At 45.6% G+C, this 24,873-nt stretch overlaps 1 protein-coding gene across 6 annotated transcripts in view; it reads left to right on the plus strand.

Moving 5' to 3' along the window:
- Nucleotides 1-24,873, plus strand: part of ABLIM1 (actin binding LIM protein 1) — a 317,067-nt gene that overhangs the window by 47,968 nt on the left and 244,226 nt on the right. For 5 of the 6 annotated variants that reach the window (XM_050958988.1, XM_050958980.1, XM_050958986.1 and 2 more), the window contains exon 1: nucleotides 21,078-21,238. The exons of the other annotated variant lie outside the window; for it this stretch is intronic. In XM_050958988.1, the coding sequence (XP_050814945.1) occupies nucleotides 21,193-21,238 (46 nt within the window). In that variant the 5' untranslated portion in view covers nucleotides 21,078-21,192. Of the gene's footprint in view, nucleotides 1-21,077; nucleotides 21,239-24,873 lie in introns of those variants that run through there. 6 annotated transcript variants of the gene reach the window in all.

Raw genomic sequence — 24,873 nt, forward strand, 5'->3', positions numbered from 1 at the left:
AGGAACTCAAATATAAAATTGCTAAACTACCATCTGTAGTATGTAACCTATTGCTTAAAAGCTGTGGTATGTAACCTATTGCTTAAATCAGCTGCTGTACCAGATGACTGGAGAGTAGCTAATGTTATGCCTATTTTTTAAAAAGCTCCAAAGGTGATCCTGGTAATTGCAGGCTGATACGCCTAACTTCAGTATTAGGTATATTGTTGGAAACTGTAGTAAGGAACAAATTTATCAGTCACATAGATAAACCCAATATACTGGGGAAAAGCCAACATGGCTTTTGTAAAGGGAAATCATGCCTCACCAATGTACACCTCTACCTCGATATAATGCTGTCCTTGGGAGCCAAAAAATTACCGCGTTATAGGTGAAACTGTGTTATATTGAACTTGCACAGCCCCGCCTTCCCGGAGCACTGCTTTACCGCGTTATATCCAAATTTGTGTTATATTGGGTGGCGCTATATTGAGGTAGCGGTATATTAGAATTCTATAAGAGAGTCAACAAGCATGTGGAAAAGGGTGATCCAGTTGATATCCTTTGACTAAGTCCCTCACCAAAGACTGGAACTGTTTAGCTTAGAAAAGAGACGACTAGGGGAATATGATAGAGATCTATAAAATCATGAATGGTGCAGAGAAAATGAATAAGGAAATGTTATTTACTCCTTCACGGAACACAAAAACTAGGGGTCACCTGATGAAAGTAACAAGCAGCAGATTTAAAACAAACCTGAAGAAGTACTTCTTCACACAAAACACAGACGACCTGTAGAATTCATTGCCAGGGGATGTTGTGAAGGTCAAAAGTATAACTGGGTTCAAAAAAGATTTAGATATGTTCATGGAGAATAGTTCCATCAGTGGCTATTAGCTAAGATGGTCAGGGATGCAACCTTATGCTCTAGGTTAGTAGTTCTCAACCAGGGTTCCGGGGCTCCTGGGGGGTGGGTGTGTGTGAGCAGGTTTCAGGGCGGCTGCCAAAATAAACGAGAGAGCAGGGCCAGCATTAGACTCCCCGGGGCCCAGGGCAGAAAGCTGAAGCCCAAGTCTGAGCCCCACCATCCAAGGCCAAAGCTGAAGACTCAGCAGCTTAGCTTTGTGGGGCCCGCCTGTGGCCTGGGCCCAGGCAATTGCCCTGCTTGCTACCCGCTAATGGCGGCCCTGGCTTTTAATCTACTAGATATACAGAAAACCAGTTATTGTGGCACACTGGTGAGCCGTGGAGTTTTTATGTCATGTTGTGGGGTGGGGGAGGAGGGAGGCTGCAGGAAAAAAAAAGATGTCCCTAAATCTTCAATTGCCAGAAGCATCTGGCACTGGTCACTGACAGAGACAGGATACAGGGCTACATGGACCATTAGTCTGACCCAGTATGGCTGTTCCTGTGTTGTTATTTAAGTGTTGCTCCAGAACATTCTGGTAAAGATTTCCTCCTTTTCCTCCAGCTGTCAGAGGAGCGTGTTTATTTGTGTTTCAGTCTCAACAGTGTCCTAAAATACAGGTCTTTCCTTCCTTTTCTGTTAATGGAATTTGTGCTGGTGACGGGTGCTACTAGCTTTATAGCCCCAGAGATGATTCCTTTTTATCATCCGATCAGGGAAAGGGGCAGTGCCAGCTTCCCCCATCATGGGGTGACTCTAAGGACCATGTAGCGTTTTCTTAATCACTCGTGAGGTATTCTTAATCACTCGTGACACTTCCACATGACTCTCAGCTCCTCCTGGACCAATGTGCATGAGCTACTTCCATAGTCATACTGCCATGGAATACGATGGTGATGACATTTTCTATTTGTGTATTTGTCTGAAGGTGCTACCTAGGGCCCCAATCAGGGATCAGGGCCCCATTGTGCTAGGCACTATGCAAACACATAACAAAAAGACCCCTTTGGGTCTCAGTTGCTAAGCAGAGACTGGGCTGTGCTCATGTCTTGACTAATGTAATGTAAAGAGCTATTATGGAGATGATAAGGAGTTGAAGTCGGTGCAGAATGGGGCTGCCCACCAATTAAGTGAGTGTTACACCCGTACTCTGGGATCTGCGCTGGTTGTTTATAAGCAGCCATGATGTGCCGATAAAATTCCTATATGGTTAATTCCCTTCTGCCTCCCAAAATTCTCCCTGAAATTTTAATGCTTGGGTAGTGATTCTGATGCCATTCTAATGGGTGCCAAGACATCAGTGGTGGATGCAGTGAGCTCTAGGTGTGGTATGTTTATTTTCTAGAACACCCTGATGCCTGTGAAAGGTGCTGTGTACATGAAAAATTAGCAGTTTTCCTCTACATCAGAGTCTACAATATAGCAATCCAGAACATGATTAGCGTTGCGGTTCACTGTTTTGGCAACTAGGGAAGCACGTCCATGTATGTTTGAGAATGCCAGTTCCTGAAGTCCTTACTGCTTCTCTGCATGAGACAGTTCATGCTATACTTGCAGGTGAAGGGCTCAGAACAGTGAGAATTATTTTAAGAAAAGCTTTGGAATCATATGCCCATCCCTCAAGGTAAATTCTCTCTTATTTGAAACTGAAGTTCTTTCCTCTGAGCTGTACACAAGTGTTATCAGCACAAACAGGCCTGGGATGTGCATCCCAGCAGCTATTAAATTAAGTGTCTTTATTATTCAGCAATAGTACACCAGAGAGTATTGCCCACACTGGAGTCATGAAATGTTGCCCAAGATATGCGTCTTATCTCCCTTTTGATTACCTCTCGGTAACTTTATTTCCCAGAGATGCTTAAATCTCTTAGGTTTCAGAATGATAGCTGTATTAGTCTGTATCAGCAAAAAGAGTGAGGAGTGCTTGTGGCACCTTAGAGACTAACAAATTTATTTGGGCATAAGCTTTCGTGGGCTAAAACCCACTTCATTGGATGCATGCAGTGGAAAATACAGTAGGAAGGTACAGATACACAGAGAACAGGAGAAAATGGGTGTTGCCATACCAACTATAATGCGACTAATCAATTAAGGTGGGCTATTATCAGCAGGAGAAAAAAAACTTTTGTAGGTTCCAATATGCATCCTCTCCCAAAGCCATCCAGTCCCTAAGGCCTGGTCTACACTACAAACTTAGGTCAACATAAGCCGCGTTAAGTTGATATAATAATGTATGCGTCTGCACTACCAGGTCCCTTCCGCCAACCTAAGTGGTCTGTAAAGTCGACTTCAGTACTCTACCTCCATGAGAGGCGTAGTGCTTGATTCGACATCCATGGGTTGACATGGGGATAGTGTAGACACTGTGTTGTGTAATTTGAATGAATGGGCCTCCAGGAGGTGTCCCACAGTGCACTGCCATGACCACTCTGGAGAACACTTTCAACTCCACTGTATGTCAGCCAGGTACACAGGAAACAGCCACTCCTCTCTTAAAGCCTCAGGAACTTTTGAATTTTCGTTTCCTGTTTGATCAGCCTGGAGAGCTCACCAGCACAGCTGATCATGGAGACTCAAACGATCATGGAGGCTACAAACGCGCTCCAGCATGGAGTACACAGGAGGTAGTGGATCTTATTGCTGTGTAGGGAGAAGAATCTGTGCAGGAAGAGCTCCGATCTAGCAGAAGAAACACTGACATCTATGCCAAAATTGCGTGAGGCATGGGGGAGAAGAGCTGCACCAGGGAAACGCAGCAGTGGCATGTAAAAATAAAGGAACTTTGGCAAGTGTACTGGAAGACAAGAGAGAAGAACAGTCGTTCTGGTTCTGCCCCACAGACATGCCACTTTTATGAGGAGCTGCATGTGATTCTCAGAGGCAACCCCACCACTACCCCAGAATGCTCCCTTGATACCTCCCAGGGAGACCTCGAGCAACAATGTGGAGGACATTGTTGACGAGGAAGAGGAGGAGGAGAAGAATGTGAGGCAGGCAAGCAGAGGATCCATTCTCCCTGGCAGCCAAGAACTGTTTTTAACCCTGGAACCCATTCCTTCACAGGATCAGTTGGCAACGAAGCGTGATGCCGGGGAAGGCACCTCTGACGAGTACACATTTCCAGTCAAACTGTAGGGGTTACATGTTATTATTTTTTATGTTTAATCTGAACAACAAATTAGGTATAGTAGGTATTGACGGCCACTCCAGCTATGCAGAGAGTGCCCTCCGAAAAAGACTGTTTATGTGCCCAAGGATGGCCCAGGAATCTTCCATGGAGACCCCTAGGAAGCTTTCATGGGGGTACTCTGCAATCCTTTGCAGAAAGTTTCTGGGAAGGGCTGCTTTATTTCATCCACCATGGTAGGACACTTTCCCACGCCTCTCCAGTATTAACTCTGCTGGCATCATTGCAGCACACAGCATTACAGCATAAGGACCAGGTCTGTACCCAGATGCTTGCAGCATCTGCTCCCTTGCCGCCTCAGTCGTGCTCAGGAGAATGATATTGCATAGGGTCACCTAGGGGAAATGGGAGAAGTTTTCAATGCTAGCCCTTAAACCACAAACAATTCAACAAGTAGTCCGCCCCCAATTTGGTGAAATCGGGGTCACACAACCATACTTTCCCAAATATTCCATGGTTGTACTTGAAGGGATGACTATGTTTTGCAAGCAGCAAAGAAAAAAAAAAGGGGTGTCTGTGGCTTCCTGTTTGTCTCCCTTCCGCCCTAACCCGGTGCTGCTTTTTTAAAAAACAAACTATTTGGGGGGCTTTACACTGGTGCCTGTCCTCAAGCTTGTCCATCCAGGATGCTAGGAGATAGAGGGATTTTCTCAAGTTCCAACCTGTGATCCCAAGGATGTCTTCACAAAAGCAGCAGCACAAGACCTCTCGCCCATGCCTCATGGCCTTACTCACCATGGCTGGAGCAGCAGACTGACTCTTGCAATAGCCAACGGCTGTGAGTACATTGTGGCTTGCAGTGAAGTGTATTGAGGAGTGGTTTTTTTTTTAATAAAAAAAAAATTAACCTTGCATCAGAAACATCGTATGCACTGTTAGTGCTACCCTTGTGCATTGCATTCCTTGTAGCTGAAACCTTGTCTGTCAGCACATCTTTCACACTGGGACAGAGACTTTTCGAGATTAGAAAGTGGAAAAAGAAGACTTGGGAGGACTTGTTCCTCAGAGAGTGACAAGACAGAGCTCTGAGCATGGAGGATTATACTGTCCGAGAACCTGGACACGGACGGGGGACAGGAGAGCATGCAGGGAACACGAACATGCCATGCAGGAAGAGATGCTGCAGATTAAGAAGGAGCAACCAGACATGTTGAGCTTCAAGAAAGGCAGCTGGATGCTACAGTCCCTCTGCAGCCTATGCTGAACCTGCTGCCATCATCGCCCAGTTCTATATCCTGCTCACCCAAATGTCTTATGAGGTGGGGTCGGTGGTGGGCGGGGAGTTTGGTATCCCTTGCGCTCAACACCAGGGAAGGATACAAGGACCAGAAGGTGCTCATTCCCACACCTTTGATTGTTATTGCAGTGCATCTATAAGCCAGCTTTCCTTGTATCTCTCCCCATAGTGTTATCAGCCCTTTTGCCCCAGACTATCTTACTTTTCTTTGCTGTCTCTGTGTGTTTGTGTGCTCAGTAAAACTTAACAGATTGAGGAGAAAAGGCTTTTTATTCAGTCAGCAGATGGTGGGGGTGGGGTTACAGGTGTGAAAATGCCATGGAGGGGACAGTTTTGTAAGGAACAACACAGATAAGTGTCACATTACTCTGGCTCATTGCTGAAACTGGTTTTCAAAGGCTCACAGAGACGCAGAGCCCCTCGATGTGCACTTCTTATTGCCCTGCTGTGTCTGGCTGCTCAAAATCGGCTTCCAGGCGATCTGCCTGAACCCCCCTCCCTGGTGGAAACTTTTTTCCCTTTGGTTCACAGATATTATGGGGCACACAGCAGGCAGCAATAACAATGGGGATATTGTTTTCACTGAGGTCTAACTTAGTAAGCAAACAATGCCAGTAAGCTTTTAAACATCCAAAGGCACATTCCACCACCAATCCGCACTTGCTCAGCCTACGTATGGTTGAACCAGTCCTTACTGCTGTCCAGGCTACTGATGTATGGCTTCATGAGCCATGGCATTAAGGGGTAGGCTGCGTCCCCAAGGATAACTATAGGCATTTTGACATCCCCAGTGGTTATTTTCTGGTCTGGGAAGAAAGCTCCTTCCTGCAGCTTTTGAAACAGAACAGAGTTCCTGAAGACGCAAGCATCATGTAGCTTTCTCGGCCGTCCCACATTGATGTTGGTGAAACAGCCCCTGCGATCCACAAGCGCTTGCAATACCATTGAGAAGTACCCCTTTTGGTTTTTGTACTCTTTGGCAAGGTGGTCTGGTGTCAAGATAGGGATATGTGTTCCGTCTGTCGCTCCACCACAGTTAGGGAACCCCATCATTTCAAAGCCATCCACTATGTCCTGCACATTGCCCAAAGTCACTACCCTTCTTAGCAGAAGTCTCTTAATGGCCTGTAAGCTTGATCACAACAGATCCCACAGTAGATTTAGCCACTCCAAATTGATGCCCCACCAACTGGTAGCAGTCTGGGGTTGTAGGCTTCCACAGAGCTATCGCCACTCGCTTCTCCACTGTCAGAGAAGCTCTCAATATAGTATCGCTGGGCTTCGGGGTTGGGGAAAGCTCTTCACACAGTTCCTGGAAAGTGGCCTCACGCATTCGAAAGTTCTGCAGCCACTGCTCATCATCTCATAGCTGCATAACGATGCTGTCCCACCAGTCAGTGCTTGTTTCCTGAGCCCACCGTGTCAAGGTGATGCGTGACTGTCTCCAGCAACTGCGAATTGCTCCTCTCTGTCTTCCACAGGGCTTCTTGCATGGCGTCACATTATTCTGCGCAGCGGCTCCCATATTGGCTGTGTAAATACTGCAGAATAAGGCTTGAGGTTTTGTAATGCTCACAACGATAGCGTACAGCTAAGCGGGGTCCATGCTTATCATGCTATAGTGTCTGTGCAGATAACCCAGACTTATGAAAAAAGGTGCAAAAAAAGCTTGGTTTGTTTCCTATTGATTTCAGGGAGGGAGAGAGGTAAGTGCATCATGGGAGGCTAACACCATGGTTCCCATAACTACCCGCATCAATGGAAGGCCTTGGAAGCCCAACCCAAAATTCCAGTCAGCTACGTGCACTATGGTATAGCTACCCACAGTGCACTGCTCTGTGTGTCAATGCAAGCCGTGCTAGTGAGGATGCACTCTGTCGACACAATGACTGTAGTGTGGACGTGCAAGATCGACTTGCTTAAATTGGAGGCTTGATGCCGACTTACATAAAGTCAACTTAACTTTGTAGTATAGATATGGCCCAAGATTAGAGTTTTAAAGAACAGTGAGAATGTTTTTCTGTAGCAGTACAGTTTGTTCAACTAGTTAGTTAAGAACAAATTGGATTGTAAGGTCTTTGAAGCAGGGACTGCCTTTTACTCTTCATTTGTACATCTGGGAAAGTGGGGACTCTAATTCTGACTGGGGCTTCTAGAAACTGCTAGAATGTAAATAAGTTAATAATAGAAGTGGGACAAAAGTTTAAACTTGATGTGCTGGATAACTGGAGCCAGTGCAGGAATTGGAAGGAGGGTTGCATGGTCAGATCATTAGGACGTGAACTGGGGTGGTTGGATGAGTGATCCTGGTGCCTCTTGGGTCATGGTTTGCATGGACTGGAGAGAGGACAGAAAGCAAGAGATTTCAGTGATAAAGAAAATCAGAACTCATGGTTTCTGGCACAAATTGATCTCTCATAAATTGGGGGTCTAGGAGTGGGCACTGGGACCAAGGAGGCTCTAAATCGGTGGGCAACACTCGGGAGGAAGATATTTCTGGATTCTTGGGACTGGAATGACCACTGTAAATGGAATGAATGTTGTAACTTTACTCTGAAGGGATCAGTAGGAGAATTTTTCCTGGCATTGAGAAGCTGCGAGAACAATCTGAAGTTAACCTTTAAGTATATGATGAATTTAAACCTAGGAATAAATCAGGTTTAAGCTGGAATTAATTCCAAGTTGAAAAAAGTGGTGACTCTACAGAAAAGGTAGCTGGAAACTCAGCTTCCTAGAATCTGTGATCTGTATAAAGCTGTTTGTAGGGAATAAACAAATACTCAGGCAGACTAGAAAGGAGGATTTAAATTTCCAGCGTAGGTGTATGTACCGTAGGTGGCTTACTGCCTTCCAAACCTCTGAGAGCAAACTCCATTTGGAGGTTGCATCTCTGTATTGGGCTGTATTCTCGAGCAACACAGCTGACCTTGAGTTAGTCCGCTGCTTGCCTTTCCTGGCATTTATTGACTGCCCATTTGTCAGATAGTTTTACTATCTCCATTGTTTGTCATGGAACAAATATGGAACTCACGATAAAAATTAGTAGAATCAGTGTGTGGGTGTCTTCATCCGTTGTGTATAAATGGCTTGCTACACATGAAGTCAAGTGCCAGCCAAATCTCATTGGTTAGTATTGATTTCTGCTCCTAAAACTGCACTACTAGTTTTTCTCAGTGGTGGCAAAAGGCCAGTGTTCAGAATTGTTTTCTGATCTGTTTGGGTTGGATGAGTCACCAAAAATGTTTGTTCCTTGTGTAGAGAACACAGACTGCATCCTGACTATTGCTGGTGCTTGGCAGGAGACAAACTGCATTGATGATGAGGGGGAGAGAAGTGCTGAGATGCCAGGGTGTTGGGTATAGGATTGAAAAAAAAAAAAGACAGAAATGAAAGTCATTGGTAGCAGTTTGGGGAGGAAGGAATCCAGTGACAGTAATAGCAATCTGAGCTTTGATTGTTTCAATTTAGGACACACATAAACATCTTGGATTACTGTAATAATCTGAAGTATCAGAGGGTAGCCGTGTTAGTCTGGATCTGTAAAAGCAGCAAAGAGTCCTGTGGCACCTTATAGACTAACAGACGTTTTGGAGCATGAGCTTTCGTGGGTGAATACCCACTTCCTCAGATGCATGTAATGGAAATATCCAGGGGCAGGTATATATATGTGTGCTAGCAAGCAAGCTAGAGATAACGAGGTCAGTTCAATCAGGGAGGATGAGGCCCTGTTCTAGCAGTTGAGGTGTGAAAACCAAGAGAGGAGAAACTGGTTCTGTAATTGGCAAGCCATTCACAGTCTTTGTTCAATCCTGAGCTGATGGTGTCAAATTTGCAGATGAACTGAAGCTCAGCAGTTTCTCTTTGAAATCTGGTCCTGAAGTTTTTTTGCTGCAGGATGGCCACCTTAAGGTCTGCTATAGTGTGGCCAGGGAGGTTGAAGTGCTCTCCTGCAGGTTTTTGTATATTGCCATTCCTAATGTCTGATTTGTGTCCATTTATCCTTTTCCGTAGAGACTGTCCAGTTTGGCCGATGTACATAGCAGAGGGGCATTGCTGGCATATGATGGCGTATATTACATTGGTGGATGTGCAGGTGAATGAACCAGTGATGGTGTGGCTGATCTGGTTAGGTCCTGTGATGGTGTCGCTGGTGTAGATATGTGGGCAGAGTTGGCATCGAGGTTTGTTGCATGGATTGGTTCCTGAGCTAGAGTTATTATGGTGCGGTGTGCAGTTACTGGTGAGAATATGTTTCAGGTTGGCAGGTTGCCTGTGGGCGAGGACTGGCCTGCCACCCAAGGCCTGTGAAAGTGTGGGATCATTGTCCAGGATGGGTTGTAGATCCTTGATGATGCGTTGGAGGGGTTTTAGCTGGGGGCTGTATGTGATGGCCAGTGGAGTCCTGTTGGTTTCTCTCTTGGGTTTGTCTTGCAATAGGAGGTCTCTGGGTACACGTCTGGCTCTGTTGATCTGTTTCCTTATTTCCTCGTGCGGGTATTGTAGTTTTGAGAATGCTTGGTGGAGATTTTGTAGGTGTTGGTCTCTGTCTGAGGGGTTAGAGCAGATGCGGTTGTACCTCAGTGCTTGGCTGTAGACAATGGATCGTGTGATGTGCCCGGGATGGAAGCTGGAGGCATGAAGGTAGGCATAGCGGTCGGTGGGTTTTCGATATAGGGTGGTGTTAATGTGACCATCACTTATTTGCACCATGGTGTCAAGAAAGTGGACCTCCCGTGTAGATTGGTCCAGGCTGAGGTTGATGGTGGGGTGGAAGCTGTTGAAATCATGGTGGAATTTTTCCAGAGTCTCCTTCCCATGGGTCCAGATGATGAAGATGTCATCAATGTAGCGTAGATAGAGAAGGGGTGTGAGTGGACGAGAGCTGAGGAAGCGTTGTTCCAGGTCGGCCATGAAGATATTGGCATATTGTGGGGCCATGCGGGTGCCCATAGCAGTGCCACTGATCTGGAGATATATATTGTCATCAAATTTGAAATAGTTGTGTGTGAGGATAAAGGCACAGAGCTCAGCAGCCAGTTGTGCTGTGGCATCATCAGGGATAGTGTTCCTGACAGCTTGTATTCCATCTGTGTGTGGGATGTTTGTGTAGAGAGCCTCTACATCCATGGTGGCTAGGATGGTGTTTTCTGGGAGGTCACCAATGCATTGTAGTTTCCTCAGGAAATCAGTGGTGTCGCGGAGATAGCTGGGAGTGCTGGTGGCATAGGGTCTGAGTAGAGAGTCCATATATCCAGATAGTCCTTCAGTGAGAGTGCCAATGCCCGAGATGATGGGGCGTCCAGGATTTCCGGGTTTGTGGATCTTGGGTAGTAGATAGAATAACCCTGGTCGGGGCTCTAGGGGTATGTTGATTTCTTCTGGTGTTAGTGTAGGGAGTGTCCTGAGTAGATGCTGTAGTTTCTTAGTGTATTCCTCAGTGGGATCTGAGGGAAGTGGCCTGTAGAATTTGGTATTGGAGAGTTGTCTGGCTGCCTCCTTTTGATAGTCAGACCTGTTCATGATGACAACGGCACCTCCTTTATCAGCCTCTTTGATGATAATGTCAGGGTGGTTTCTGAGGCTGTGGCTGGCATTGCGTTCTGCACGACTTAGGTTCACCTCACTCACCTGCACATCCACCAATGTAATATACGCCATCATATGCCAGCAATGCCCCTCTGCTATGTACATCGGCCAAACTGGACAGTCTCTACGGAAAAGGATAAATGGACACAAATCAGACATTAGGAATGGCAATATACAAAAACCTGCAGGAGAGCACTTCAACCTCCCTGGCCACACTATAGCAGACCTTAAGGTGGCCATCCTGCAGCAAAAAAACTTCAGGACCAGATTTCAAAGAGAAACTGCTGAGCTTCAGTTCATCTGCAAATTTGACACCATCAGCTCAGGATTGAACAAAGACTGTGAATGGCTTGCCAATTACAGAACCAGTTTCTCCTCTCTTGGTTTTCACACCTCAACTGCTAGAACAGGGCCTCATCCTCCCTGATTGAACTGACCTCGTTATCTCTAGCTTGCTTGCTAGCACACATATATATACCTGCCCCTGGATATTTCCATTACATGCATCTGAGGAAGTGGGTATTCACCCACGAAAGCTCATGCTCCAAAACGTCTGTTAGTCTATAAGGTGCCACAGGATTCTTTGCTGCTTGTAATAATCTGTCCACCCGTACAAAATTCTGCTTTCTGTGGCACAGGTATGCTAGAAGGTATCAGATCCTCATCCTCCAACCCATTCTGTCCAGGCAGAGGTGTAGAGAAGAATTGCAGCCTACATGCTAGAGTGGGCACAGGCCACACTTTTCTAAGAGTGAGATTCTTCCACCTCACTTATGCTATAAGGCAGGGGTTCTCAACCTTTTTCCTTCTGAATCCTCCCAAACATGCTGTAAAACTCCACGGCCCACCTGTGCCACAATAACTGATTTTCTGCACATAAAAGCCAGGGTCAGCGTTAAGGGGTAGCAAGCAGGGCAGTTGCCCAGGGCCCCATGCCACAGGGAGCACCGTGAAACTGTGTTGCTCAGGGTCCCAGGCTTCAGCCTCATGCAGTGGAATATTGCCTTTCTGCCCTGGACCCCGGCAAGTCTAATACTGGTCTTGCTTGGCAGACCCCCTGAAACCTGCTCACGGCCTCAGACCCCCGTTTGAGAACCACCGCTATAAGGCATCTTACTCAGTGAGTAGTTGCCATTGAAGTCAGTGGAGCTACTCATTGACCAAAGTGCTAAATGTCAGACAAGGTGGTATGACAGAATCTGGCATGAGAGAAGCAGTTAGGTTCATTCCATAATCTCAGGGATCATTGTCTCCACTCCATCAGTTGTTCCACTCCCCAGGCATTCATTGCTCTGGTCTCTGAAGGCTCCTGCTGTGAGACAGCAGCTTCCGTTTACTTTTTCCATAAGACCCTGGCATTCTCATCTGATGGCCAAATCTGGCTTGGAAATCAGTGATACTCAACCTGTGGCGCTCGAGACCATGTGCGCCTGAGGGCCACATGTAGGATCCTGACCAGTGCTCCTCTCGCTCCACCTGAACATTTGGCAGAAAGCGGGAAGCACTTAACCAGAGGTGAGCATCTGTGCTCCCTGATTTATACTAGGTCGTGCGTCAGCACTGAGCAATTGGAACAGCCATGTGAGAACCACTGGATGCTGCTCCCATTTTGCCTCCTCCACAGTGCAGGTAAAAAAGAAAGGGCAGCTGATTCTGCAAGACTCCTCTCCAAGCACCCAGTTTTAATATAAACACATATGAATGTGGATCAAGGGGGGAGTAAACCATAAGGTCATCGTTCCTCTCTCTCTTCCAGTGGGGAAGAGTCTAATTCTAGTACTGTACATTTCCAATTATTAAAATCAACTGTCTATATGACTGTGTGTTAGAGGGACTAAGTATGGACATCTCTGAGGCCTGCAAGGCCTTCATATTCAACTGCCCTATATAGCTGAAAGAAAGCATATAATTTTGTCAGAATCCTCACAGTTAATGCCCTGACCCTTTCACTGAAGCAGCTGCCGAGGCAGCTGTTGAAGTCACAGCAGTACACAATCTTCATGCATTTTTATAGGATTCTATGCTACGTGGCTTTATCTAATCACTGCAATACGAACTCTTCTTGGTCCAGGGTTGCATCCTGTACATGATGCTTTTAGTAATACAATTTTAATGAAATAACTTTTAATAGGATCTAGCTGGAGGCCAGGATAAATAAGATGGCCTCACGGTGCAGGAATAGCTATATGGCATTATAAGAATCTTTGCAGATTAATCTCATCAAGAGCAGTCTTGCTGTGCTTCTAGCATTCAAGCACTAAATCTCTTAAGTGTTTCAGGCTTGCCCCTTCCAGCAGATTGCAGAGCCATTAAGGTCTTCCAGTGTCTTTCCAATTTGTCTAACTAGCAATGTTTGCTATGAGATTGTAAGTGCAAGGGAGACAGAAATATTGTAAAAATAATCATTTTGTCTCTTCCTCCCCCCCCTCATTTTTCACTGTTTATGACAGCCCTGTCAGATATGTCTGCACTTAAAAATCTGCTTGGTCCTAGCCACTGGATTGGGACTCGGGAGATCTGAGTTCTAATTCCTGGCTCTGTTGTTCACCCGGTGGGTGACCTGGGGCAAGTTACTTTGCCTTTCAGTGTCTGCTTTCCCTCCCATTCTTTGTCTGTCTTGTCTATTTAGATTGTAAACTCTTTGGGGCAGGGACTGTGTCTTCCTGGATTTGTACAGCCCCTAGCACAGAGAGGCCTTGACCTCAAAATACCAGTAAAAATGGCTGTGCCTCTTCTCTCTCTCTTTCTCCTCATCCAATGCCACAAATAGTTACTCTGTGTGGAGAGAGTCAGCCAAGCTCAACACTCATTGTAAGAAATTTTTAATAATGCCAGGGCTTAGCCATTGTTTTCTATAATGGGTGCCAAATGCTGTGACCTTGTCTGCCCATATAGGACAGCTGTAGGCAACAGTGGTTGGGGGTGTGGGGGACAGTCATATTTGACATGTCAGTGTCAGACAAGGCAGATTAAGCATGGACCCAGGTTTAAATAAAAGCTAGAATGGAACATTTCTTTGCTTGTTATTTTTGCCCTTTCCTGTATTACAGACAGAGATTTCTCCCTTCCTCACCATACCCTCATTTCTTATAAAAATGATGGTAGTAACTGGAGCTTCACAACCTTTTAATGTGTTTAAATGTCACAACCTCCACATAAGGTAGGGAAATAGTATCCCCACTGTCACTGATTTGCTCAAGGTCATACAGGAAGTCTGAAGCAGAGCAGGGAATGGAACCCAGGCATCAAGTAGCCCAACCACTGAAGTATCTTTGCTCTCACATCTTGCTTCTGAAGTCTCAGAGCTCTGGGTATCCTGTTTCAGAGCTGATGGTTAGACATCCTATATTAAAAAATTAAATGTCCTTCCCTGTGTTACTGATATCCTTCCCTGTGTTACCAGACGCATTAACATTGAAGGAGAAAACTTTCCATATCTACTTACCTTTCACCATTGCTGCTGTTTGTTGATCATCTTTTTACATTTTCACTCAGCTTTTAAAGTGGAAGTGGAGGCTTGTGTTTCCAATTGGTCTTTCTCCCTGGCGCATGCACTGACATAATCCTGCATTATTCCTTTGCAAGCAAAAAAACAACAACCCCCCAAACCCATTTTTATCAAAACTACAGAAGAAATGGTAACACTTTCTGAATATTAAGCTTTTCTGAAGCCTGTGTTCTCATTTGCAATGCTTTAAAGTGCCTCACTTGAATTACTGGTACATTTAAAGGCCCAATCTGGAAAACACATATGGACGCATGTAAATTTACTCAGATGTTTCCATTGATTTTACATGTGTAAGTAATTGCTAGATTGGGTTCTATTTTAGGGTAATTGAGAGCATAATTTGATATGTTTTACTTTTTAGCCAGTACCTATCTTTTGGTCGTAAACTACCTGACACCATTCGTCCTTTTCACAGTTTTGTCTATTGCTAATGCTGACTGATTCAGCAACAACAGCCTGATCCCAGGCCTTTGTTGTTCAATGGGGTTTGGATCAGGCTCCAGATAAGCTTATGTTGTAGGGTACTTCATGAACAAATCATGGATACATTTTTTGTCCTTTCTCACTGGCAGAATGGTTAGTACTTTTTTCTCAAGAATTGTTATTTAGAGTTTGGATAACAATCTCGATCAGGTTATAACAACATTTTGGGCCTTTTAAAAGTAATCTTTGAGATTAATTTTTTCAAAAGGCAAAAGCTTAACAGACCAGGGGGTTAGCACTGGCAGCAATACAGCTTTTAATTAGCTCTCCAACACCAATAAGACTGTGATTAATTTTTTTTAGCCGTAGAACCTCTCTCTTTTGTATCACATATTCGCTGATCTACAAACATTCACACTAATGGAGAAAGGAAAAAATTAGGAGCCAGAACCTCGGCTGGTATCAGTTGGCATAGCTCCACTGATGTCATCTTATTGGGAAGGAAACTGCAGTGGAGATCCACTGATTTACGCCAGCTGAGGATCTGGCCCCTAGCTATTATTTCCAAAGCTTGTTAAATACAGTTGACTGGAGATAATAAATGTTACTCCTTGAGCCAACATACTTTCCTTCCCCAAAGCAATAGGCATTTGCTTAATCGACAAAATGTCAGTAGAAGAAGAGAATTACAGAACAGTTAACTAAAGAGAAAATTTTAATAAGTGCTATTTTGTTTCTTGGCAATGGAAAACATATGACAGAATAGTGGCTGCCAAAGTCTTATCTATGTGTTATCCACTTGTGATCCCTTGTTTGGCGCCTGAGTTCAGAGCCCACGCAGGGGAAAGCAATCTGTATCAGTGAGCTCCCAGGCAGCACTGAGGTGTGGAAAAGCACAGAGGGATGTTGCAAATTTGTGTTGCAGTATTACAGTATTTTTTTAAAAAAACAATAGAACAATAAACTAAATCCCTATATTCAGTGAAACAGAAGATGATCACTTTAGTCTTGGCAATGGTTTAGAGTTCTAAGGTGTCAGGAGTGGAATACTTGGATTTCCTGGAATCACAGTTTCAAATCCCAGAAAAGCTGACTCAGCCCTTCAGCCTTCTTAGGTAGATAAAATGAATAACCTGCAATTTACTCCTTGCTTTACTAACACACTGTGTGATCTTGGGAAAGTCACTTGCATTCTCTAGACAACATTTTCAAGCCTAGTTGCCTACATTTAGGCATCTAAATAGAAGTGGCCTGAATTTTTGCAAAGGTGCTGAGCACTTGCATCTTCCATAGATTTGTAGGTAGTCTGCACTTCAAAAAAAAATCAGGAGCCTAAGTACAGATTTAGAAGCCTAACTTTCAGCAGCCCAACTTGAAAGTTTTGGCCTCGGTGCCTCATTTTACGTATCTGTTTAATGGAGACCGTAATGGTTATCCACCTCACTGGAATGTTGCAAGGCCTAATTATTGTTTTTAAAACACTTTGAGATCCTTGGATGGAACGTTTCCTCTAAGAATAGAATTTTCTAATGTGTTCTTGGCCAAAATTCTTGTTTAGTGAGCTGTTTATGAGCAGGCATCTGCACTACACCTTGGACGTGACTGAGTATCAGTGTTGCTATATTAAAATAGGCGTCCTTGATATCCCAACTATAGTTTAAGTGCCCTGGGATCCATTAGGTTGAAAGGTTCTATATTAATGTAAAATATTATTGTTAGGATGCAGGTAGTAAAGCACAGGAAATGAGTATCTGTCTGACATTTTTTATGGTATCTAAATTGTCTAAACAGTTTTATTATTCCAAAATACTAAAATATGTGGTCATCATGGTTCTAAGCACTCACATTTGAAAATGTAAATATTGTCTTCTAATGTACATCTGAGAGATGCACAGTCAGTGAGACAGTGATGTTACAGAAGTCAGAGAATGTTCTAGAACGGTGGTTCTCAAAGTCGGTCCGCCGCTTGTTTAGAGAAAGCCCCTGGTGAGCCAGGCTGGTTTGTTTACCTGCCGCGTCCAATAGACCCTCCTTCATTAGTGAGAGCAGCAAGACCAGCAAATGACAGGATGTTAATTAGAAGCAGATCCTTCCTTAGTGCTTCTGCCAACAGCCTCCTTCACCTCATAAGCATGGCTGTAGACTGGCTGTCAATAGTTCTCTTCATGTGCTGCTTTCAGGGATGATCCTCTAGAAGAGTGGTTCTCAAAGCCGGTCCGCCACTTGTTCAGGGAAAGCCCCTGGTGGGCTAGGCTGGTTTGTTTACCTGCCACGTCCGCAGGTTCGGCGATTGCAGCTCCCTCTGGCTGCGGTTCACCGCTCCAGGCCAATGCGGGCTGCGGAGGCAGCGCGGGCCAAGGGATGTGCTGCCCCCTCCCCGCCCCCGAGCACTGTTTTACCGCATTATATCCGAATTTGTGTTATATCGGGTCGCATTATATTGAGGTAGAGGTGTATATTACATAAAAAAAAACCTATATTCAATTAACATTAAGGTTGCAGAATTAAGCACTCCAAAGATTTGCTTGCGCAGCCTTAATTCGGCCTCACTATGCATATGATAGTCTTTAATTTCAGTTACACTGTCTCACTCTGCTTCTCCCCATCTTCAGTTCTCCATGTTCCCCATTCCTAATCAGGCCTCTGTCCTCTAAGTCAGGCCGCCCCCTTCTCTTCCTTGCTTAACAGAGGTGCCAGCAGCAGCAGAAGAGAGAGAGAGATTTTTCCTGCTTGCAGTTCTAGCACCTGGCACCACAGGGTCCCTGAGTGGCAATTGCAAGGAAAGTCCTGTTCAGCCCATGCAGCCCTGGGATGGAGCATGCTCATTCACTCTGTGGCAATGATGCATGTTCAGTCGGGTCACACGGTGTTGTGTGGGCCTGGAGCATGCTTATTACAGACACAATTTTCAGAGAACTAGAGCCAAACTCTAACACAGGGGTAGGCAACCTATGGCACGCGTGAGCTGATTTTCAGTGGCACTTACACTGAATTTAATTTTAAATGAAGCTTCTTAAACATTTTAAAAACCGTATTTACTTTACATACAACAATAGTTTAGTTATATATTATAGACTTATAGAAAGAAATCTTCTAAAAACATTAAAATGTATTACTGGCACGCGAAACCTTAAATTAGAGTGAATAAATGAAGACTCGGCACGCCACTTCTGAACGGTTGCTAGCAAGTCTCTACTGAGCATGTACAAGCCATAATTTTTTCAAGGACTTGTAATCTGGCCAAATTTGAATGATTTTTCATGGGAACAGTAGAAAGTACATCCCTGACATAAGGGTGACATTCCTGCCAAATTTCAAGTTCCTGCTCCAAAGCATTGAGCTAGAGCTGCTAAAATAAATTCTGACAACTAATTTGTTAATATGGACAAAACAATGTATTTTTCCCTCATCTGTTTCTTGGCTAAACAGCTAAACTATTTTTGCTGAAAAATTCCATAAAGATCAGTCTGAAACAGATACTCAACATGGAAGCACCTATACATTTGCTAACTTGCATGACAGTCCATTATATAAGTCTGTTTCCCTCTGAGATGAGCATTTCAGGGGGCCAGTTACAGGGATTTTTGTGGAAAGGTTCTTGGGTACTGCCTGATAAGTGTAAGAGATTGTCTGCTGGGCCAGTAGGTATTGTCCCCTCTTACATGCTGTATACAGTACTCTCTTGGGTGCATTAATATGTCCTATAATAATATGATAGAATCATTGCTAGTGCTGTTTTGTGAGCAGGCTCAGATGTGTAATACGCCTCTACCCCAATATAATGTGACCCGATATAACACGAATTGGATATAATGCAGTAAAGCAGTGCTCTGGTGGGGGGGGGAGGTGCACCCTCCATCAGATCAAAGCAAGTTCGATATAATGTGGTTTAACCTATAACGCGGTAAGATTTTTTGGCTCCTGAGGACAGCGTTATATTGGGGTAGAGGTGTATATAGATATAGATTTTTATCAAAACATTTTGGGGACGGGGACCAAAGCTAAAAAGAGAAGAGTATGGCCAAGTGGACAGGTCACAAGACTGGGCACCAGAATTCAGTCATCTGAATGGCAACCCTCATACACACTGAAGAGTCTCCCTCTGTACTTATTTATCCCTCCTCACTGTAGTACACTTCTTCGACTGGGGCAGCTTCACCCGTTTTGCCGACTGGCGGTTCATCCATTGTGCTCGGTTCAACTGTGTCCCTCTCAACGAAGACGCTGCCCCATGTCCTGTGCAGCTGCAATCCCCACTCCAGAGCCTGGCAGCTGCACCACAACGCCATCCAGAACTGCCTGGTGAAAGCCATCGCACCACACCTGGGGGGGAGCTCCGTGACCTGCGCCAGCTACGACATGATGTCGTCTTCACCGAAGCCCAGAAAAAGATCATCCTTGTTGACGTCGTGGTCTGCTTTGAGAACAGGACCCCGGCATTTTGCGAAGCCCGAGGTCGTAAGCTGTAGAAGTATGCCCCCCTGGCCGACACCCTGAGAGTGAAGGGCTACGAGGTGCAGATGGACGCCCTGATTGTCGGAGCCCTGGGCACCTGGGACCCCTGCAACTAGCGTGTGCTGCTGACCTGTGGGATCGATCGATGCTTCGCACGGCTCATGTGCCACCTCATGGTCTCAGACACCATCTGATGGTCCAGGGACATTTACATCGAGCACATCACCGGCCACCGACAGTACCAGGAAGCGTGAGCCAGAGTGACATCGTTCTTCGACTATGAGAAAGGGACCAAGAGACTTTCTCCGTTGGATCATATGAACTGGAACCATAAACTCCCTGAACATTAAATCTCATTAAATGAGGGTCAATCCATCCTCATCGTCATATCCACTCATTATACTTCACACCCGAACATAGCCACTTTATGAACTTCATACCCTCATAGCTCAAAGTCTGTGCTTTCACTCATCAATCGTTTACCCCCAATTGGGGATATTGCAGATTATGTATTCCTTATGCCACCTGATTTTAAACCAAACTTTGCACCCTCGATAATCTGAATGTTATTCCCTGATAACCAGAAACTTCTATGCTTAAACTTTGTACCACTCACTTTTTTTTTAACATCATCGTAATAAAATTTTTAAATCCGAGAGTCTGTTCCTAAAAGCTGCTAAAACATAAAGTGTGGTAAGGGCCCAGCGCCTCCTGGGATTGGGAATTCCCAATCTCTTTAAATGGGGATAATTATCCTTGGCTACCTCACAAGGGTGGTGGTGAGGATTAATTAGTTAATGTGTGTGAAGTGCTTTGATGATTAAAAAGCACAGTAGGAGAGATGCCTCCCTCTCTTCTCCACCCCCCTCAAACATTTCTGCTGGGATAATCATTTTCAGACAAACACATAAAAGCCTGAAGTGAGTGAACGCCCTGTCCTGGGTTGTACTAACATTCACATGGTGTCAGAAAACAGCACATGAAGTCAGAAGGAAAGAATGGCAGACAGTAAAAGGCATAGAGACCAAATTGTGTGTGTGAAAGGGTATGTGTAAGAGAGAGCCTGTGTATGTATTTGACCGTATAGCTGAGAAGATGCTAGCTCAGTGAGGAAAAATGAAGTTGAGAGTTCAGGAAATTAAATGTCTGATCTAGTTTTAGTAGCAGAGAAATAAGCATCATTGGCCAAAATCTGGACTTACCTGCTCCTACTCAGAGTATGTTTGTGTATTTTTTTGGCATCTTTTCAAAACATGTTTAGAGGGGAAGTGGCAGCAGAGCACCTGCCCACCGTGTTTTGGTGCCAGGGTGGGAGTCTATAAGATGCACGCAGGTAATTTGGCTTGTATGCTAGGTTGGGATGGGTGAGACTGGGGACAGAATTTCCCATGATCCCCACCGTACACAGACCCTCTTTCTCCCCCTTGCCTAGGGGATAGTGTGGTGGAGATGAGGCCAGACAACTCTGCAGACTCTTGGAGTAGAACAGGTGGTGGCCAGGTCTACTGTTTATAATCAGCTTTTAAGGTGATTTAGGATCTTTTTGGATGCAAGCCGCTATATAGAAGGAAGCTGTTACCACTGTTACACTAGTTTCTATTTCTCCCAGATGAGCAGCAAGATGGAAAATGTAATGCATTTGAAAGGTGCACTGTACCAGCATCCAGAATGACTAAGTGATTTAAAGAGGAAAATTCTCGCTCTTCCTTTAAATTGTTTGGGAGACCAGGAACTTCCTGTTTGACAGGGCCACTCCCTTCAGAGCTACTCAGTCCACAAAATATTAGGAGTAAAACCAGTGAGAGAGCCATCTCTCTGAAGGATCTCACCTCCAGCTTCCCACCTTCCTCTACTCAGTCAGAGGAGCTGCAACTTCTGAGCTGTGGAGACGTTACTGCTTGAGAGAATACATGGAACTACAACTACCAGTACAGCACAGCTCTGGAAATTGCAAAGGTTTGTCCCAAGGAAACATCTCATGATAAATTGCATACTTTAAATTGTACAAGGGACATTGCTCTTAATTTTTACAGACAAGAAACAGACTGAGGAAGTTCTATTGAACAGAACTAGGGATATACATTAATTAAGCTTTTTGTTTTTAGTGTGTCTTGCTGGAATCTCTAAACCACTGATCCCTTTCGTAGCCCTGCTGTTTTTTATCTCAGCTATTATATGGCTGGACTCTGAGTTGTGTGTCTGAGTTTTCTCCCTTAAACCAGCTCTTTAATGGGATATTGAGCAGCAGTCACTGATAGCAACACTTTCCCCTCGTGCATAGGTGTTGGAAGTATTATTACTATAGATATGATGCAGACTGCCGACATGTACCTGCTTGTTAAGAGTTACTAAGAGATGAGTCTCCCTGGACTCTATTTAGGAATAGCAAACGAAAGTTGGCTCAGCAATAGCTCTTGCTGATCAGGTGTAACATGCAGATATCTGCTTCCTTTTTGCTATGCACAAAGAGACTTGCTATCCACAAACAGTAACCTATTAGTCAGTTGCCTTCTCCAGCCCAGAACCCTATTGAAGGGCAAGGGGTGTGTGTGTGTGTGTGTGTGTGTGTGTAGATTTTAAAAATGTATGCTAAGCATTCTTACTTAACACCCCTTCTGGGTGGCCTCTTGGTAACAGTTCAGCTGTGTTTGTGCAAGATGTTCTGCCTGGGCAGTGACATGGAGCTTCACACTTGGTGAATAAGAGCTGGCAGGGTTGGGACCTTCGGGTGTGTCTACACTACGGGATTATTCCGATTTTACATAAACCGGTTTTGTAAAACAGATTGTATAAAGTCGAGTGCACGTGGCCACACTAAGCACATTAATTCGGTGGTGTGCGTCCATGTACCGAGGCTAGCGTCGATTTCCGGAGCGTTGCACTGTGGGTAGTTATCCCGTAGCTATCCCATAGTTCCCGCAGTCTCCCCTGTCCATTGGAATTCTGGGTTGAGATCCCAATGCAAAAACAGTGTCGCGGGTGATTCTGGGTAAATGTCATCACTCAATCCTTCCTCCGTGAAAGCAACGGCAGACAATCATTTCGCACCCTTTTTCCCTGAATTGCCCTGGCAGACGCCATAGCATGGCAACTATGGAGCCCGTTTTGCTTTTGACCCTTCAGGTATTGGGAGCTCAGCCAAGAATGCAAATACTTTTCAGAGACTGCGGGGATTGTGAAATAGCTGGAGTCCTCAGTACCCCCTCCCTCCCTCCATGAGCGTCCATTTGATTCTTTGGCTTTCCGTTACGCTTGTCACACAGCACTGTGCTGTGGCCTCTGTCTATCATAGCCTGGAGATTTTTTCAAATGCTTTGGCATTTCATCTTCTGTAACGGAGCTCTGATAGAACAGATTTGTCTTCCCATACAGCGATCACATCCAGTGTCTCCCGTACGGTCCATGCTGGAGCTCTTTTTGGATCTGGGACTTCGTAGCCACCCGTGCTGATCAGAGCTCCACGTTGGGCAAACAAAATTCAAAAGTTTGCGGGGCTTTTCCTGTCTACCTGGCCTGCACTGTAGGATACCACCCGGAGGCCAATACTGTCGATTTGCGGCCACACTAACCCTAATCTGACATGGCAATACCGATTTCAGTGCTACTCCTCTTGTTGGGGAGGAGTACAGAAATCAGTTTAAAGAGCCCTTTATATCGATATAAAGGGCCTCGTTGTGTGGATGGTTGCAGGGTTAAATTGGTTTAACGCTGCTAAATTCGGTTTAAACGCGTAGTGTAGATCAGGCCTTGGACTGTAAACTTTTCTGGGCATGGACTGCCTTTATGTGTATCTGGCATAAACACCAAACCAATGGTGCTTAACAAATAATAAATCACCAGTGTGCTCTTTTCACAGATGTTGTTTGTGGGACTGAGGCTCTAAAGAGTGTGTATGTGTGTGTATGTACGTATATCATATATTAAAATATACTTCTACCTCAATATAACACTATCCTTGGGAGCCAAAAAATCTTACCACGTTATAGGTGAAACTTGCTATCGAACTTGCTTTGATCTGACGGAGTGCACAGCCCCGCCCCCCTTGGAGCGCTGCTTTACTGCATTATATCCGAATTCGTGTTACATCGGGTTGCATTATATTGAGGTAGAGGTATTGTATGCTTTTGTGTGCCTCTGTATATATAGTGCTCTCCTTCCTGAGCAGGTATGTTGGGAGTAGGTGGAGCCTTGGATCAGGGCCGGCTCTAGGTTTTTTGCCGCCCCAAGCAAAAAATATTTTGGCTGCCCCCTGCACCACCCTGCTGCCCTAGCCCTGGGCTCTCCCCCCCCTACACCCCCTGCCGTCCTAGCCCTGGCCTTCCCCCTTCCCTCCCACCAGTGCCCCTCCCCACACACCTCCTGCTGCCCCAGCCCTGGGCTCTCCCTCCCCCACCACCTACACCCTCCTTCCACCGCAGCCCTGGGTCACTGGTAAGTCGCTCCCAGGGCGGATCATTCAGCAGGAATTTTGGATGTGCACAGAACACAGACAGGATTGGTTCCCATATGGTTACAGAGCTGCAGTAAAGTGGAACAATTTTCAGCTTGTGTGATTGGAGGATCTCTGGATGCATATTATTAGACTGTCCTCCATAAAGGAGGAAAAGTTGAGGTGCCTTTATTCTTCTTTTGTTCCACTCTTTCTTTCTATGGGGAATTTGCCAATGCAATATCACTGTCTTCCTTTTAAACAAACAAACAAACAAACAAACAAAGGCAATGGCTGTTGAAAATAGCAGTTCCAGTCCTAATAACCACTGGGCAGCATTTCTTGCTCAATTTTATCCTACTTTTTCTACAGCACATTCCAGTGGATCAGTATATTTGATTTGGGAGAAATGAAGCTGTTAAGCTGCCCAAACTGAGCTTGAGCACTCCTGCATTTAGAGGTGTTCAAATCTGGAAGGCAGGTGCTGGGTGTGTGTGTGTGTGTGTGTGTGTGTGTGTGTGTGAGGCTGTGGGCTCCGCGAGGGAGCACGGCAGCATGTATGCAGCAGCGTGTCTGGCGCTGTGCGGAGCCAGACACGCTGGTCTGAGTGGCACGGTAAGGGGGCTGAGGGGTTGGCGAAGGGGGCGGAGGTTCGGGGGGGCAGTCAGGGGCAGGGAGAAGAGGGGGTTAGATGGGTCAGAGGTTGGGGGGGCAGGGGACAGGCAGCAGTTGGATAGGCATGGGAGTCCCAGGGGGTTGTCAGGGGACAGGTAGGGGGTGGGGTCCTGAGGGGAAGGTGGGAGGGGTCTCAGGAGGGGGCAGTTGGGGACAAGGAGAAGGGAGGCTTAGATAGGGGGTGGGGTCCTGGGGGGCAGTTAGGGCAGGGGTCCCGGGGGGGGCGATCAGGGGACAAGGACCAGCGGTGCTTAGATAGGGGCAGGGGACAGGGAGCGGGGGGAATCGGATGGGTTGGGGTTTCTGTGAGGGGCAGTCGGAGGGAGTGGATGGTGGCAGAGTGAGACACCCCTCCCCCTGAAGTGTCCTGTGTTTTGAATGTTAAAATATGGTGTATCTGCCATTCACAGCACTCACAGCACGCTGCTGCAGGAGGTCCCTCCCTTCCTTTCCAGTTGGTAGTGGCCAAGGGAATGCTGGGAAATGT

The sequence above is a fragment of the Gopherus flavomarginatus genome, chromosome 6 (assembly GCF_025201925.1).
Source record: "Gopherus flavomarginatus isolate rGopFla2 chromosome 6, rGopFla2.mat.asm, whole genome shotgun sequence".
Lineage (NCBI taxonomy): Eukaryota > Metazoa > Chordata > Testudines > Testudinidae > Gopherus > Gopherus flavomarginatus.